The sequence below is a fragment of the Chinchilla lanigera genome, unplaced genomic scaffold (genome assembly GCF_000276665.1).
Source record: "Chinchilla lanigera isolate Chin_1 unplaced genomic scaffold, ChiLan1.0 scaffold00019, whole genome shotgun sequence".
Lineage (NCBI taxonomy): Eukaryota > Metazoa > Chordata > Mammalia > Rodentia > Chinchillidae > Chinchilla > Chinchilla lanigera.
In genome coordinates, this window is record NW_004955420.1 from 28,661,133 (window position 1) to 28,677,685 (window position 16,553).

The window sequence follows — 16,553 nt, forward strand, 5'->3', positions numbered from 1 at the left end:
TTTTTTTTTTTTTTTTTTTTTTGGTTTTTCTTTGGTACCGGGAACCGAACTCACGACGTTGCGCTTGCCAGGCAGGCGCACATTTTTTCTTTAAATGTCAGGTGAGCTTACCTTTTCCTAAGCTAGTGAGTGTACTAGAGGTGCAGACATTCGTAGCGAGACTTCTCTGAACGTGAGTCTGCAGTCGCGTTCAGCTGAGCCGTGAAGCAGCCAGGCGACGTTATTCTGACACCGGGGGTGGGGTGGCAGTGCAGCTGAGAAGCTGAGACTCTGGTCTGTTTCCAAATGAGGCGCCGAGTGAAGTCCCCAGCTGACACATGTCACACAGCCGGGTGATTGCGATAGTCCTGCCTCTCTTGGGACATACAGTGTCAGAGTGACAGGTTGATAATGTGTGGCATGTTGACTTTGAAATTTCAAGTTGTTTGTGGATGCCCTTCATGAACTGGTTGGGAAACCTGAGAAGTTTTCTCTTCATCAGACTCGTACTGTGAGCCCTGAGATTCCTAATTGTTAGTTTCATTCTGTGCCATCGGTGTCTGTGCGAGAATAAAGTGGGGAGCGCGTTCAAAGGCCCATCTGGATGATGTTCTAAATTATAAAAGCGGATGCTTGTTGTCCCCTGTGTGTGACCTGGGAGTGCTCTGGGGCGAATCTGGGTGAGGTAAGGTTTTAATGCTCTGTTTCTGTGAAGGTTCACATGGAACGGCGTGCTGCAGCACCCTTTCTGGAAGGGCACCCTCACGAGGGAAGCCAAGGAGTCGCGCGTGGAGGATTTCCCCGGCAGGTGTGCGGCGGTCGCGTGCCTGGGTGTGGTTCTCGCACTCGCGTGCCTGTTACCTTCGAGTAGCGCAGCATCACTGGCCTGAATTTCAGCGCTTGTAAAGCCATAAGCTGGTGTTGGTTTAACTAGAGTTTACGAGTTCGGTGCTGGTTTTGCTCATCTTTTGAGCAGCTGTCCTTTTCAGCCAGTGGTCTGCTGCGCTGGTGCTCAGCCCTCCTTACGGTACACCTGCTGGCTGCCTCCTAGGGGCCTGCGCCCTCCCCTCGGCAGGGCGGTGGCCTTGTGGCTGGCGCTGGCTCACGGAGCTTCCGCGGAGAAGCACTAGGAGCAGGCGGTCATTTGCCGTGTTGTAACTGGGAAGGAAAAGGCGAGAGTGAGCCACCCTTGGCCTGGCTCTCGAGGGACCCCCGCTGGGCTTTCTGCCCGGCTGCGCTGAGAGAGGTCGGAGGTCCTGAGGCTCTGAGGTGCGCTTAGCTCGTCCTGCCCAGCGGTCCTCAGTTGCAGTACGGAATCATGTCAGCCCCGCACACGGAGCCAGGCGAATGCGGTTGAATAGGGATGCAGGGAGGGGCGAGGGAGCAAGAAGAGCCGAGCCCCGGGGTTTGGCCTCGTGTTCTTGGGGCCACAGCTCTCCAGTCGGAGAATGAGCTCGTCTTGTTAGCATTTGGGGCTCAGCCCTCAGCTCTGCCGTGTCCGGGGCTGCGTCAGGGTTACCCGAGGCTGGGGGCAAATGTGGGCCTCTCCTGTGGCCTCTGCCCCTGCGGGAGCCTTTGCCATCCTGCGTCAGAAGCGGATGCCGCTCAGGTTCTCTGGCCTGCACATGCTGCGTTGCTGAGAGGCCAGGCCGGGCGCACTGGGGGCTGCACAGGGAGTCAGGCTGGAGCTGGGACGGTGCCACCTCTGCTCGGCTTCCCTCAGGAAAGGCCTGCAGACTCCACGCGGCGCCCTGTGTGTCAGAAGTGCTCTGCTTGATACCGAGGATGAATACTAGCTTTCTGACTTTGCCGGGCGTTGCGTATAATTTAGTTACCTTTCAAGCTACTGGTAGACGCAGACAACTCCGAGAGCTCAGAGTGAGTCCCGCTGTGCTGGCTCTCTCCTGTGCAGCAGCAGAAGCGCGAAGGAAGGTTCCAGGCCCCAGGACCCCAAGGTGCCTGCGCAGCACCCTCTGAGTGGCCGCAGTGCCAGGCCCAGGGCGGCTCAGCGACTCAGCCCGGTGCTCAAGCTCGGTGAGTGGCTCGGGCTGCTGTGGGCGGCGTCTGGCTGGGCCTGACGTGTGAGTGGACTCTCCTGTCAGATCCGCCTCTGGCTGTGGTCCGGACGATTGTCGCTTTATGGATAATACCTTGCTTTCCCGCTTCAGAAAACCAAGCCAAGTTGCGGCCCAAGAGCACTGCCGGGGGGCAGCTGAGCGAGTCCCTCTTTCTTCTCAGGTGCGTATGTCACATCCAGACGTGGTGAGGGCAGCAGCGAGAGAGGACAGTGAAACCCTCTTAAACCACCGGCTGTCCGGGGGCACCCGTTACCCAGAGGAGGAGGACGGGGCGCCGATGCCGCCTGACACGCTCACTGCATCTTCACAGCTACAGCTGTGCGCTGGCCAGTGGGCTCTAGATTCTGCTGTGTGATTAGCAATTACTCGTTTCCCCTACTTGTAAGTGTCGCGTCCTTTGCATTTTATGCTTTAACTTCAAATAAAAACGAACTGACAATTTCCACAGCCCAGCCTCTTTGTTTGGCTAAGGGCTTATAGGGGGACACGCTGTCCACTCCCAGCCTGTCTGGTGTCCAGGGCTGGGACTCTGTGGAGGCTCTCGGGCCTGCTGGGCAAGTGGTCAGCCACCAGGCTGTGTCCCTAAACCCCCAGTTTTTCAGTAAAATGCTTTTTAATGTGAAGCTTAAACGATGTTTATAATCATGAAAAGAATGAAAAAAAAATGAGGATGGTACGTTAAAGGGATCAGGATAAATGTGTAGAGAATTTAATACATAAACACTAAATATAGTTTTCAAAAAATTCCTTGGGTTGGGGTGTAGCTCTTCGGTAGAGCCCTTGCCTAGCATGCATGCAGTCAGGTCCCAAGCACTGCAAAAGAAAAATCTTATATAGAAGTAGTTTTATTTCATGAAATGGAGACTATAATGTGAAACTAAAGGTTCTTGATCTGTTTTACCCATACTTTAATGTAAAGTATGTTCAATTTATTTTTACAAATTTAAACCATTTAAAATTGACATTTAAAGACTCATCGCCACTGGTGTATGCTGTTATAGGCTATGTGGATGTTTAGTGAGTGAAAAGTGAGTGAAAGAAAGCTAAAATACTAATCTCAGAGAATGTAAGGGGAATAATTAGAAAGACTCTTAATTATCTAATGACAATGATTTTCTTGTTTGTGGTACAGGGGATTGAGCCACATCCCCAGCCCCTTTTTGGTTTTTTATTTTGAGGTAAGTTGCCCAGGCTGGGCTTGAACTTGTGATTTCTTTTTTGCCTCAGCCTCCCAGAGAGCTGGGGTTACAGATGTGCATCAACACACCTTGCTGGGAGGGTTTTTAAAGTATGAAAACTCAAAAGAAACTGAGGAATAGTGTAGCAGTCCATAGCTTATAGCAGACATTTATACATGTAAGAAGAATTTTTAAAAATAGATGCAGAATATAACTTGTCTAAAGTAGGCATGAAGGTAATTTCCCGTTTCGTATGTATCTTGGAATACAATTGTGAATGTTTTCCATTCTTTGTATTTCATGTTTTATTACATTAGTCTTGCCTATACCAGGAGACACTTAAAAATACTAAAATCAGTGTATTAAGATTTCCAGTTAAAAAAGAAAATATATGTCATAGAAGACTGAAAAAAAAGAAGTAACAGTCAGGGAGTTGTTTCAAAAATTACAGTGTTATCTAAACACAAATTAGAGTTGAAACTTTCCTATGTGAGGTCATATGCAATTACCATATTTTACCGTGTTGCACAATACGTGTTTTTTCCAGAAACTAGTACACAGAGGATGAGGTTTCGGGAATCTGAATGTCTTGTGGTTACTTCTCAGTTCTCGTCCGACCCCAAGGACCAGCACTGCTGTGGGGCTGAGCCCTAGACAGGATGGGACTCAGACTTCACCACAGAAGGCCTCGGCCTCGGCCAAGGTGGGCAGCGATGGAGTTGTTTTTTCTGTGCAAGATGTAGAGACTCCCCCAGATAATTACAAGCTGATGTATGAATTGTGTTCACAATCTCAAGATTTACAGCAGAGGTATCTTCCCTGAGCGTCACTTGATTCCTAGTAAGGACTGTAAAGGTGAGGTCCCATGTAGTTGCTCTTTTGGTAGCAGCTTCCTTGAGATATAATTGACACGAGCTACAATTCACCCATTTAAAGCATGCGGTCGGGGGCCTTTGCCCTATTCAGAGACGCGTGACCTTCCCTCAGGCAGGGGGAGCAGCTGCAGCGTGTGGAAGCCCTGTACCACGGCCGTCACCCCATCGCCCGATTCTTCCTACCTCGTCCTGAGCAACCAGCAGTCTGCTTGTCTGTTCTGGATGGTTTAGACAAGTGGAACCACGCAATATGTAGTCTTTTGTTACTGGCTTTTTAATTTAACAGAATGTTTCTAAGATTCATCTGAGCTGTAGCAAGCAGCATCAGTACTACATTCCTTTTTATTCCCAAATAATACTCTTACTGTGTCCTACGTCTTTTTTGCATTCATTCATCAGCGGACAGATATTGGGGGTATGCCTGCCACTTGGCTGTATTAAAAACACTGCTGTGAACATCTTTGTGCATGCGTGTGCGAGGTCTGTTTTTACTTCTGTTGGGTGTGTACATAGGAGTGCCCTTGCCTTGTCAGATTGGACCGACTTGTGACTTCCTGAAGGGCTGCAAATTGCTTCTCAATATAGCTGCTCCATCTTACATTCTCACCAGTAGTGTGTTCAGGGTTCTGATTTTTTATATCCTCACCAGTGTTTGTTGTTTGTCTCTTTTAACACATGGTGGTACATGAGTGACTGTCCCTCTGGGTGGTTTATACCATTGGTGATAGAAACAGATCTAATGACTTTTATTGGTCTTTCTCCTAATAAAATTAATGAAAAGCCACCGGATGGGACAGTCTTGCATGTACCACTGGAGGCTCAGGCTACCCAGCAGCAAGACATATGAATTATGGCTCTGTCGTGCACGTGTTAGACTGCAGTATGTAGGTGCCACAGGTGTGGGTCAGTGGTAGAGCTCTTGCTTAGTGTGTATAGGGCCTGGGTTCCATCCCTAGCATCACGCACACCCAAGAAAGTTGTGGCAAAATAGGTACAGTGGCACCTTGCTTCACGAACCTAATTTGTTCGACGATTCTGGAAAAGATGGCCACGTTGTGTTTGTGTGGTAAAGGTGGCTCTGGTTGTGCTCAGCACCAAATGCAGAGTTTGCAAACAGAAGAAAAATTTCGCCAAATTTTACTGTTTGTGAATGAAACTATTCACAACAGGAGTGTTTGTGAACCGTGGTACCACTGTATAACTTAAAATCTACTATTTTAACCACTTCTAAGTGCACAGCTCTGGCATTAAGTACGTTTGCATTGTTGTGGAACCATCACTGCACCCACCTCTGGAGCTTGTTCAGCATCACAAAGTGAAACTACGCACCGAGTCTGTCAGCCTCTGTCTTCAAGGATCAGCCATGCCAGGGCATGTGCTAGAATTTCACTCATTTTTAAGGCTGAGTAATGCCCCGTTTTGTTTACCTGTCTTCTGTTGATGGATACCTGGGTTGTTTCCGCCTTCCAGCTGCTGGGATTGGTGCTGTGTTGTCTGACTTTCTGGTGGGAGCCATCCTCTTCAGCATCAGAGTCTGTCTCATTTGTGGTATGATTTGCTGTCTCGCGATGGCTATGATATTGAGAATCTTACAGAACTGTTGGCCATTTGCCTGTTGCTGTTAGAGAAATGTCTGACCAAATCCTGTGGGTTTTTAATGTTGTTACTGAGTTGTAGGGGTTTTCACCTGTCCTAGAGAGATGCTTTTTTGTTGTTGTTTTGGTTTTTTTTTTTTGAGACAGGGTTTCACTGTGTAGTGCGGACTGGTCTTGAACTCATAGTGATCCTCCTGACTCAGCCTGCCAAGTGCTGGGATTATAGCTGTGCGCAACCACACCTGGCCCTCTAGAGAGATGATTTGTAAACATTTTCTCCTTTCCGTGGCTGTCTTTTCACTTTCTCCTTTCTTGTTTTGTGGAGCTGGGCGTTGAGCCCCAGCCTGTGTGTGCCAGGCAAGTGCTGCCACCCTGAGGAGCCTCCCTGCTCCTCAGCCTTGTCTTTTGTGATGGGCTCTTTTGAAGCACAAGTTTTCATGTTGATGTAGTCCAGGTTATCTTTTTGTGTGTGTTTGTACTTGTGCTTTGGGTGTGGCATCTAAGAAGCCACTGCCCACTCCAAGGCCACAAGGGCTTGTGCTTGTGGTTCCCTGCAGCAGTTTTGTAGCTTGTGCTCATACAGTAGGTCGTTGGTCCGTTTGAGTTTGTGTTAGTGTGGGCCGTGAGGTAGGGATCAGCTTTGTGTTTTACGTGTGGATCTCCAGTTTCCACAGTGCTGCTGTGGGGGGGTTGTTCCATCCCCGTTGTATTGTCTCACCTCTCTTGGGGGAAATCAGCAGGTTGTAAATGTGTGCGTTTCTTTCCTGGCTAGGTTCTGGGGGTGTATCTGTCTCTCCCTGTGATATTAGCATGCTTCCTAGACTACTATCACTCTTGTAAAGCTTTTGTAACTTTGAAATATGGTATGATTCCTCAACTTTGTTCTTTCTTAAGATTGTTTTGGCTATTCCAGGTCCTTTAGGGTGGGCAGCACTCACATCCAGGGTGGGCCCTGCCATCATCCACACCCAGAACTATGCCAGTAACCACACACCCCTGGCCCCAGTGTCACACACTCACAATCCAGCCCTGTCTGCAAAGCCCATCTGTGACGGCATGAGGCTTGGGAAGTACGTCTAGACGCAGCCATGACACTTGCCAAAGCAAAAACTGATTGTGTTTTGGTATTTGTTTTTTTTTCATATTTGTTCTTCTGGTTTGATGCATAATGTTTACTTTAAGCAAAGGAATAAGTGTTAATTTTTTTCATGATTTTGATCTCATTGTGATTATTGATCACGTAGCTTGGCTCATGTGGAGCATCCTTTATCCTAAGGCTGAGAGCGTTAGAAAACAGATCTACACAATACTCATGTTCCTGAGGATTACATCTATTTATCTTTGCTGTTGTGAATGGTATGTTAAATTGTGATAATTCATTATTTGTGCATTTGCTCAGTTTGGCTATAGGACCTTCCTACGTAGGAATTTTCTAAGTGGACCCCTTATTAATTCTGGTATTGTTTCTAATAATTCTTCAGGTGGGTAATTTTGGTTTTCTGACTAAGGTATAGCACCTGCATGTAAAGATAACTTGGCCGCCTCTTTCTTAGATGTTGCTCTTACTTTACTTTGTGGACCAGTCTCACTAACCCCGTGTCAGTGGCAGGGGCATCCCCCTTCGCTCTGCTAGGTGCTTCTTCCTGCTGCCCATGCCCACAGGCCCGATCCCCACCAGCCTGCTGCCTCCTCACTCCGTGGCTCCCAGCAGTCCGTTGTCAGAAGCCAGCACGACTTTTTAAAAGTCATTAAACTCTCCTCTCTTGGGCAGTGCTGGGCATTGTTTCAAATGCTGTGTACTTACTCTTCAAATTTTGAAATGTTTTTGCTTTTAATCTTTATTATGATGCAGAAAGCAGGCTCTAAGTTTCTTAAGGTTGTGTAGTTAATAAATGGCTATGTCAGTCTGGTTTCTGTCTTGAAAATCCATGTTCTTAAACTTACTGTTTTTCAGCACCCTTCCCTGTTCATTCTTTGTGCATGTGTATCCACTTTTGTCTATGTTGCCAGTGCCTGTCTCTGTTTCTAGGCCCTTCATTAGCTAGCTTTTCTGTTACTGTGTCCATGTCCCTTTGATTTCTTGTTCTCATTCTTTTCTTCACTATTAGTTTTCTCTTTTATTAAGGTCATTAATGCTTATTTAAATTTTAGTTTATAATGTTTAAGTCTTCTTTTTTCTCCAATGTGAAATGCTTAGGCAGAGCAGTAGGAATAAAGATTCTAGTTAAGTAGAGCGCGCGCACGCGCGCACACACACACACACACACACACACACACACACGTCTCAGAGGGTTAACTGATGGTGGCCTCTGGTTGTCCACTGTCCTTATGTGCTGACTCTGGGTTTAACCAATGTGTTGGTGTTCGACATTTTGGTAGCCGGTCAGTGCTTAAGCCCAAACATTTCTGTTTTATGATTTTAATTTCATAGTGAACGTTCACTAAGGCAGAAATAATTGGTGAGCATTTTGTGGAGGAAAGATACAAACTAGGATGGTGAGGGTAACACCCACCGGCTGGATCACAGTCTAGTGTGTCAGGCATAGGAGGTCTGTTTTCTAGTCCTCTCAGCCTTAGTGTAAGGGGTGCAGGACATGAGCCAAACAAGTTGGTTGCTTTCCCTGAGCTGTGTTTTTCCATCTGTAAAATGGGAGTAATGACATACAGCATTTAGGATCTTGGTGAGGATTGCTTGAGGCGGTGACAGTGTTTTTAATGGCAATGGCAGCAGTTGGATATGGGCGACTTTTCATCGTGGTATCCTCCTTAGCATCTTATTTGTTCTGTCTTTACAGTCACAGAAACAAAGTATAATTTCTGTTCTGTTTCAGATCACCAGTGCACACCTAAGCCAGGAAGCACTGGAGTCTCAGATGAGGACGCTCATCTACACGGAGGCAGACCTGGTCGTCACCCCTATCATCGACAACCCGAAGGTGCGGAGGTTTGGGGGCCCCAGGGGCTGCGTCTCAGACCTCACAGGAGGGTCCTATTGCCTTTTTTGAAAAAATCTTCCTTCATACTAATTCCTGGCTGCTTCCGCTCATCTCACTGTGGAACGTGTTTGGTTTGGGCTGAGTAAATTCTTGGGCACATTTCATTCTTGGGTTCATTTTTAGCATTTCATAAAGATTATCTTGCTATTTTTTATAATGGAGCTAATTCTTCTTATGAATTCAGATGTATGGCAGAGTATGTGTTATGCTGTATTTGATGGCTCATAGGTGTCTTAGTCATTTTTTTGTTGCTGAGACGTAACACTTGACAATTAATGGAGTAAGGGTTTCCTTTAGCTCGTGTTTTAGTCTGTGATTGGTGGGCTCTGAAGAGGAAACAGCATGGCAGAGGACAGCTACTCACGTCACGGCAGCCAGGAAGCAGAGAGCAGAGGGAGAAACACCCAGCAGGTCACAGCAGGGACCAGGCTCCACTCCTCACATTGTATTCTGCTGCAGCACTGTGTGATTCTGTCATCTTTCAGAAGCCCTGTTCACAAGCACAGGAGGCTCTTGGGGGACATCTAGATATTAACCTTAACATTCTGCCTTGGCTCTCAAAAGGCTCATGTGCATCTCTTTATGCAAAACGCATTTAGTCCACCTCTAAGAGTTGCCAAAGTCCTAACAGTTCCAGCATTGCTGAAAAATCCAAGTCTAAAGTCTCCTCTGAGACCTAAGGCAAACACTTAGCTGTGAGCACCTGTAAAAATCAAAAAGAAAGTTAAACGCTACCTACATACAATGGCACAGGACAAACATTCCTATTCTGAAAGGGAGAAACATGGGTGTGGAAAGAATTGACCAAAACAAGACAAACCCAGAAGGGTGAACATTAAATTTTGCAGTTCTGTGTTCAGCACAGGCAGGTTGTGAGATGTGAATTCCAAATGGCTTGGTCAGCTGTCATGGCTTCTCTGGGTGATTTTGCCCACTGCCCACTGTTTCTGTCAGCTGATGTTCGAAGTTCCTGCCTTCTCCAACTTCCTTGGGTCTGTACTGCTTTTTTGGCTTCACTCTCACAGCTTTCCACACTGCTGTCTCAGGGATACACTGCCTGGCCTCTTAAACCTTCTGAAGGCTGGGTGGAAGCCTCCCTGACCCCACAACTCTTGCATTCTGCATGCACCTAAAACCAGCACCGCACGGATGATGCCATGCTGTGTTGCAAGCTTGCATAGTAGCCAGGTTGCCTGAATCGTGGCTGCGGAGGCCTCTTGAGTTCCTGGATGACTGAGCATTGTGAAGGGAATCCTGGGACACATTTCCTAGGTGGCCATTCTTGAGCAGAGGTGCCCTGGGGCTGTCTTCTCAAAGCAAAATCTTATTTTTGTACCTTTTAGCCTGGGAAGGGTTGGGGCTTGCTGTTTCTTCATATGCCCTTAAGGTGTCTTTTCTGTTGTCCTGACCCAAAGTGCTTGACTTTTTTTTTTTTTCTTTTTTTGGTCTTCTGAGACAGTCTCACTGTGTAGCCCAGCCTGGCCTTGAACTCAGCCTCTCAATGCAGGGATTATGTGCCACCCCACCTGGATACTTAGCTTCTTTTTAATGCTAATCTTTCTGTTAGGTTTACCTCCAGTGAGAGACAGGACAAAGGTAAAGAAAGCCTTTATTCCTGGGCACGAAGGGCTGCTAAAGAGACCCACTGACCCTCTGAAGGGGGAAGCTGGCAGACAAAGAACGTATTGGGCTAGGCTGGAGTGATGGGGGTGGTTTAGGTGATGTTACAGGTACCAACTGGGAAAGGGTGGACTGGGAAAGAGTGGACACATGCGCAAAAGAAAATGGGAAGTAGTGGTCAGGCGGAGAGAGAAAAAGGGCAGAAGTCAGTCTGGGTGAGACACATTGTCTTTTTGGGCTCCACACCATGTTGGGTCACCGATGACTTGGCAGGTGCAGAAACCTATCACTTTTAAGCAACAAGACTCTTCTCTGTTCCACCTTCATAGTCCATTTCTTTCTAACAAAGTGGAGAACTCTTTACATGGTTCATTTTCTCCTGTTTCTCAGTGTGAATCTGAAAGCAGCGAGCAGTGCCTATGCCGCAGCCTGGACAGCGGGCCGCCTTGGAGTTTTCCCTGACAGATCAGTTGGTCTGCTGACCTTATTCTTGGTCCCAGCAAGATCTCAGGACATGAGCAGAGTGCAAACAAATTGCCTGCTAGTGCGTCATTCATAGGCCTTAGCATCCAGCTGCCACAGAGTCCTTGTGCCCAACTAAAATCTCATGAGCCTGCTGTTTACCATCTGCATCTCTGTTGGCATTCTGGTCTTGAACTTGGATCAGAACCTCCCATCCAGCTCAGCTTACAGCATTCTAGGGCTCTTCAAGCCAGCATCTTCAAACCTTTCCAAACTCCCGTGAAGAAGGAGTTCCACAGGCTTCTGGGTAGCATTACAGCAGTGACCCCATTCTTTAGTGCTAAGATCTGTTAGTCACTATATTGTTGGCAATACCCAACACCTACAATTTAAAGGAGAGGGTTTTTTTGGGTTATTTTGCCTCATATTTCAGTCCATGGTTGGCTGGCTTTAAAGAAGAAATAGTAGCAGAGGGACATGGTAGAGGAAAAGATGGCTAGGTGCTGGCAGTCAGGAAGCAGAGAGGGAAGGAGGCACTGGAGGAGGAGATGCTCCCTACCAGGTCACACTCTCAGTGACCAACCTCTTCCCACTAGCCCCCCACCTCCTGCCATCACACTTAGCTGCAGCACCCCTCTGATTCGCTCACCTCCTGCAAGCCCCACCCGTGTGCACGAAGCTAGAAACTATGATAATGAGGCATTTTGCATCCTGTATAGCCCAATAATATTCCGTGATGTGTGGGTACCATGTTTTCTTTATCTCTTCATCTGTTGATGGGCATCTAGGCTGTTTCCAGAGCTCAGCTGTTGTGAGTTGTGCTGCTATAAACATTAAAAAGCTTTTACACAGCAAAGGAAACAGCCAGCTGAGGGAAAAGACAACTCAGAATGGGCAAGAAATATTGCCAGCTACTCTGATAGAGGGCTAATATCTAGATGCATAGAGAAGGCAATAGAAACTACTTTCAAAAATACATGGTCCCTATTTAAATATTTTAATCTGAAGGACCACTGTGGAATTCTTTTTTGATGACAGCTGTCTTGGTTACTTTTCTCTTGTTGCTGAGACAAAATACGTGACACCCAAAATTAAGAAAGGAAAGAGTTACTTAGCTGAGTTTGTGGAGGTTTCCGTCCGTACTCAGCTTGCTCCAAGGCAGGGTGGCACATGGCAAGAGCAACAGTTCATGGTGGCAGAAAACAGCAAAAGCAGCAAGAGCAAAAAGGGAGGAGCCAGATCACAAGCCTCTTTCCCTCTCTTGCACTGTATGCAGGCTGCCCGCCCCAGGGTGGGTGCGGCACTCACTCCCATAATCTCAGCATTGAACCCAGGATCAGTCATAAACTCTAGAAGCCACCCCATGACTGCATGAGGCTTTGAGGGGACACCCAGACACAAACCATGGCAACAGTGTTCTTTTTGCAATGTTGATTCAGGGCACATTTTTGGGAACGAATGTCCACCTTAAAAGGTAAACTTACATGTTTATTTTGTTTTTGAACCACAGATAATGAAGCCACCGCCCATTAAATTTGATCCAAAAATACTGCATCTACCAGCACATTCAGGTAGGACCCTAAAGGGCTGTTCAAAGTGCACCTCTTTGTGTGCAGGTACAGATGTGGAGTTTATTTGTAAATGGAAGATTTGTGTGGGATCACGAAGTTCCTGTTTTCTCGCCCCTTGGCTGTGTCCCTGGGGCAGTGCTGTGTGAATCTCGATACCCATATCCTACCTTGGCCTTGGCCACTGAGTCCCAACGCCCTATGGTCCATGGGTGAGGAAGTTTCCTTGCGAGTGGGTGGAGGGTCTTCTCCTGCCCTCCCCTGTGGAGCTAGCTGGGTTCTGCCAGGGGTGGTGGTGGTGTGGTGCCTAGGGCTGGGGCTGCAATACAGGGCAGCTGAGCACCACCCAGGCTGGACAGTTCCTCTCATGGGGGTGGCATTTGAACAGTTCTCTGCAGCCACAGCACCTGAATGCACCCTCCTCGTCTGCACAGAAATAGTTAAAGGGTGATTGTGTGTCCCTGCAGCTGATGGAAGCCTTTCCAGGGTGAACATCAGAACCTTCTGCACATCCTGTGTTGATTTATTTAGCTGGACAGTTTATATTTTAAATTGTTAAGGTAGATTTGGGGAAAATGCTTCACTGTCGCTAGAGTAGAATCGTGGATTTAAAATAAATTCGTAATAAGATCTATTCAAATTTAAATGAACCAACTAATGGATTATGTAAGTCAACATAATTACTGATAAAAGAATACATAGAGGCCAAAGTAAGGCAAACTGTTAATAGCGTGGTCAGTGTCAAGAAGTGTTGTTTATGGAAACCTAGAAGATTATTATCAAGAAACTATATTCTTCCATCTTTTTTCCCTTGTGAGTCGTGTAGGGAGTTATTTTTACAATTTATGTTTTCCTTAAGAACGGTTTTGTTTAGCTTTGTGTTTAGGTGTAGTGTGGGGTTGTAGGACAATTCTTTAGTTGTGTGCTTTTTTTTTTATTTTTTGAGGAGAATTTTCCGTTGAGTTAGTTAAGAAGTGTCCCTGGGTCGACAGAGATGAGGATAGACAAGGACAATTAAATGTCATGCTATACTTATTTGGAGTGATTATTGACAGTGCTGGGGGTTGAACCCAGGACCTTTGCACTTAGCAACATCCCAGGCCTTCTGAAACTTTTTTGTTTTGTCTTTTTTGAGAAAGGGTTTCACCGTGTGGTTCAGGCTGCCTTTGAACTCACTCTGTAGCCCAGGCTGGCCTCAAACTTACAGTGATCCCCCTGCTTCAGCCTCTCGAAAGCTGGGATTGCAGATGTGCGACACCATGCCCAGCTAAAATTTTTTTACTTTACTTTTTTACTTTACTTGGGTCTCACTAGGTCACTGAGTTGACCAGGCTGGCTTGAAGTTGCAATCCTCCTGCCTCAGCTTCCAAGGATGCTGGGATTATAGGTGTGCATCACCACTCCTGGCTGTGGTTTTGACCGTGGTAATGTTAGCGTTTTTTTGGTCCTCCTTTGACTGCTGTGTATGCTACATTTGATTTCTCTCACGACATTTCAGCAATCCTCTCCCACATCATACACTCTCACTACTCTCCGCCCCCTGCAGCTGATAAGTTACTACTGCTGGAGGACCACGACTGGAACGAGTTTCTGCAGCAAGTGTGCTCGCAGATCGACTCCACCGAGAGGAGTGCGGGGGCCTCCCGAGCCAAGCTGAATCTGCTCTGCTATTTGTGTGTGGTGGCTGCTCACAGGGAGGTGGCCAGCAGGCTCCTCCATTCTCCCCTGGTAGGTGTGACTGCTTCCGGGGCCCTCCTGTGCTTTCCTTTCGTGTTTCTCTGGAGATAGAAATAAGGACTGAGTTATTAATTAGATTCAGTGACAATGAAAAATGATTTATCAACCACAGGTTTGTGAATATTAGCCTTGGTTTAATGCATAGGTCTAAAAGCAGTTGGGTAGAATGGAGATTGGAAATTTTTCTTTGGTGATACTTTATCTTATGTTAGTTTTTTAATTAGCATAGCATAGTTTTCCGTCTGAAACCACGAGATCCAGCTCCTCGTACTGTAGTGAGCTACCCATGTGGAGCAGGGGATCCTTGACTGTGTCCACCCGGCAGATGACCTTCAAGGTTTCTGGTGTGACATTGATGGGAGACGTCACATCTCTAAAACTCCTTATTTTCTGTTCCTCCTGGGAATGTCCTGGGATTGCCTTCATTTACTGGTAAACCCATTGGATTTGTCAGTGCTTTTGAAGTTACTTCAGCAAAGAATTACAGTGATTTGGACGTGTTTTCCACAAAGGACGCTCGTTTGGGAACTGGCTGGAAAAACATAAGTTCGTTGTGCTTTCACGGTGGTGTGAAGGTTACCTTCCCAGTAGTTGGTGTCTGTTGGAAGGCGTGGGCATTTGGGGAATGTAAAGTGGTAGAAGAAACTAAAAGTATTGTTCATTGTCACCTTCATCTACCCAGTGCACTTTGCACCTTTATAAAGCACTTCCTTGGTGCACAGTTCACGTTTTCGTTGCATACAGATCTAATTTGTTAACTTGGAATCACTTTCTATGTTGTTTCATGAGTTAAATGTACATTTTTACTTTTTATTCTAGTTCCACTTGCTAATCCAGCATTTGCGAATAGCTCCAAACTGGGATATGTAAGTAACATTTACATTTCAAAAATATTCTCTATGATTTTATGAAGTTACTACAACTTACACAGTCATCATAAGCAGAGTCCTAAATGGTTGTTACAAATTATTCTGAAGTAAAAATGACTCTGATTCATAGGCAATTTCTGGAGGCATCCTAATTATGCATTTAAAAAGAAGATTTAAAAATAGCCATTATCCTAATACCAATACAGTTCTGGGATTATCTAAGATGCTTCTAGAAAATTCATTGACTGTCACTGCTGAGTGTTTATTATGAACTAGATCCCTGTGTTTCCCTTGTCTCTCTACCTGCTTTCTTTTGGGCACCTGGGCCTTTCCTTCCCGTAGCACACAGCTTCCCTTGGGTGTGGTTTATAATCTCCTGGGATTGTAATCTGTAGACTCCGATGGAGAAAGGGTGCTTTCTGTGAAGCGCGTTACGAGATCAGGCAGTGGAAGGCACTGGGCTCCGGTTGCCGGTGAGACCTGGCTGCCGGTGAGATGTGGCCAAGTGATTGAACCTTCCTCTGGGTCTCTGCTTCCGGGGGAGTCTGTGTGGGATAAGGGAAATACTGTAGGTTTAGGTTTGAGACAGATCTGCCCCCTGCTTTTGCTTCTGAGCCTCAGTTATCTCACCTGTGAAATGGACATAAATAGTGTAATTACTAAATAGATTTTGGTAATAATTAAACTGTGGGTGAGGTAAATATATGACTCACTTTGTACAGAGTCTGGTTTGTAGGTGGTGGGTGCTTAATATATATTGGGATTAATATTTAGTAGCTGTCATACTTACCTTGTGCGACTGTTGGAAGTACACGGAGAAGTGGTGGTGAGGAGATGGAGTGAAGTGTAGCGTGGAGTATGGTAGTGATTATTCTTCATGCTGTGAAAGGAGAGGGAGATGATAGGAGTTCACAGAACGCTTTTTTGTGCATTATTCTAAGGCATCTTCTAACCCTACCCTGCCAAAGCAAAGTCTGGCGTTACAAAGTAGTAGTTCAGGTAATGGTTGGGTAGTTGATGCTCTGAGAAGGTTTGCAGTGTGCTTGTTAAAAAGAAACTGTGGAATCTTTACTGGTTAAGTGCAGTTCTGTGAAACATACTTTCCCGTGGGGGCTCATGCTGACATCAAGGTGAATGTTTTTATTCCCTTCCCAGTGATTTAAAACGGTTTCATTTTTAAAATTCAAGTTTAATTGTTGAACAGTTTGAACTTGAAGAAAATGGTAAATAGTAAGAGAGATGACAAGTCCTCCACTATGAGTTTCTTTTCCTCTTCAAAAGCTGCTGCTTTCACCTTTTCCAGTTTTGATCAGTTTCCTAAGTTCACTGTACATATAGAAATAGAATCACCTGTGACAGGTTTATGTTTCTCTTACTCTTGTATATGCTAATCATCATCTTATTAATTTGAACAAGATAATGTTTTCAAATATGCTATGATCATTTTATTTATGCTGTGCTGTGTTTGGATAGTACTGTAATATTGGGGACAGTCTTTTTGGTAAACATTACTGTGCTTAAATCTTTATGCCTGCTTTTTCTATTAGGGCAGATTCGCAGAATCAGAACAAATGGGTAGAAGACAGTTGTGCTACT

The 16,553-nt window shown here is 46.0% G+C and overlaps 1 protein-coding gene across 1 annotated transcript in view; it reads left to right on the forward strand.

The window, feature by feature from the left end:
- Positions 1–16,553, forward strand: part of Ulk4 (unc-51 like kinase 4) — a 398,151-nt gene that overhangs the window by 28,122 nt on the left and 353,476 nt on the right. Inside the window, exons 13-16 of the mRNA XM_005383568.2 lie at positions 8,537–8,641; positions 12,294–12,354; positions 13,898–14,079; positions 14,908–14,954. Coding sequence (XP_005383625.1) covers positions 8,537–8,641; positions 12,294–12,354; positions 13,898–14,079; positions 14,908–14,954 — 395 coding nt within the window. The remainder of the gene's footprint in view (positions 1–8,536; positions 8,642–12,293; positions 12,355–13,897; positions 14,080–14,907; positions 14,955–16,553) is intronic.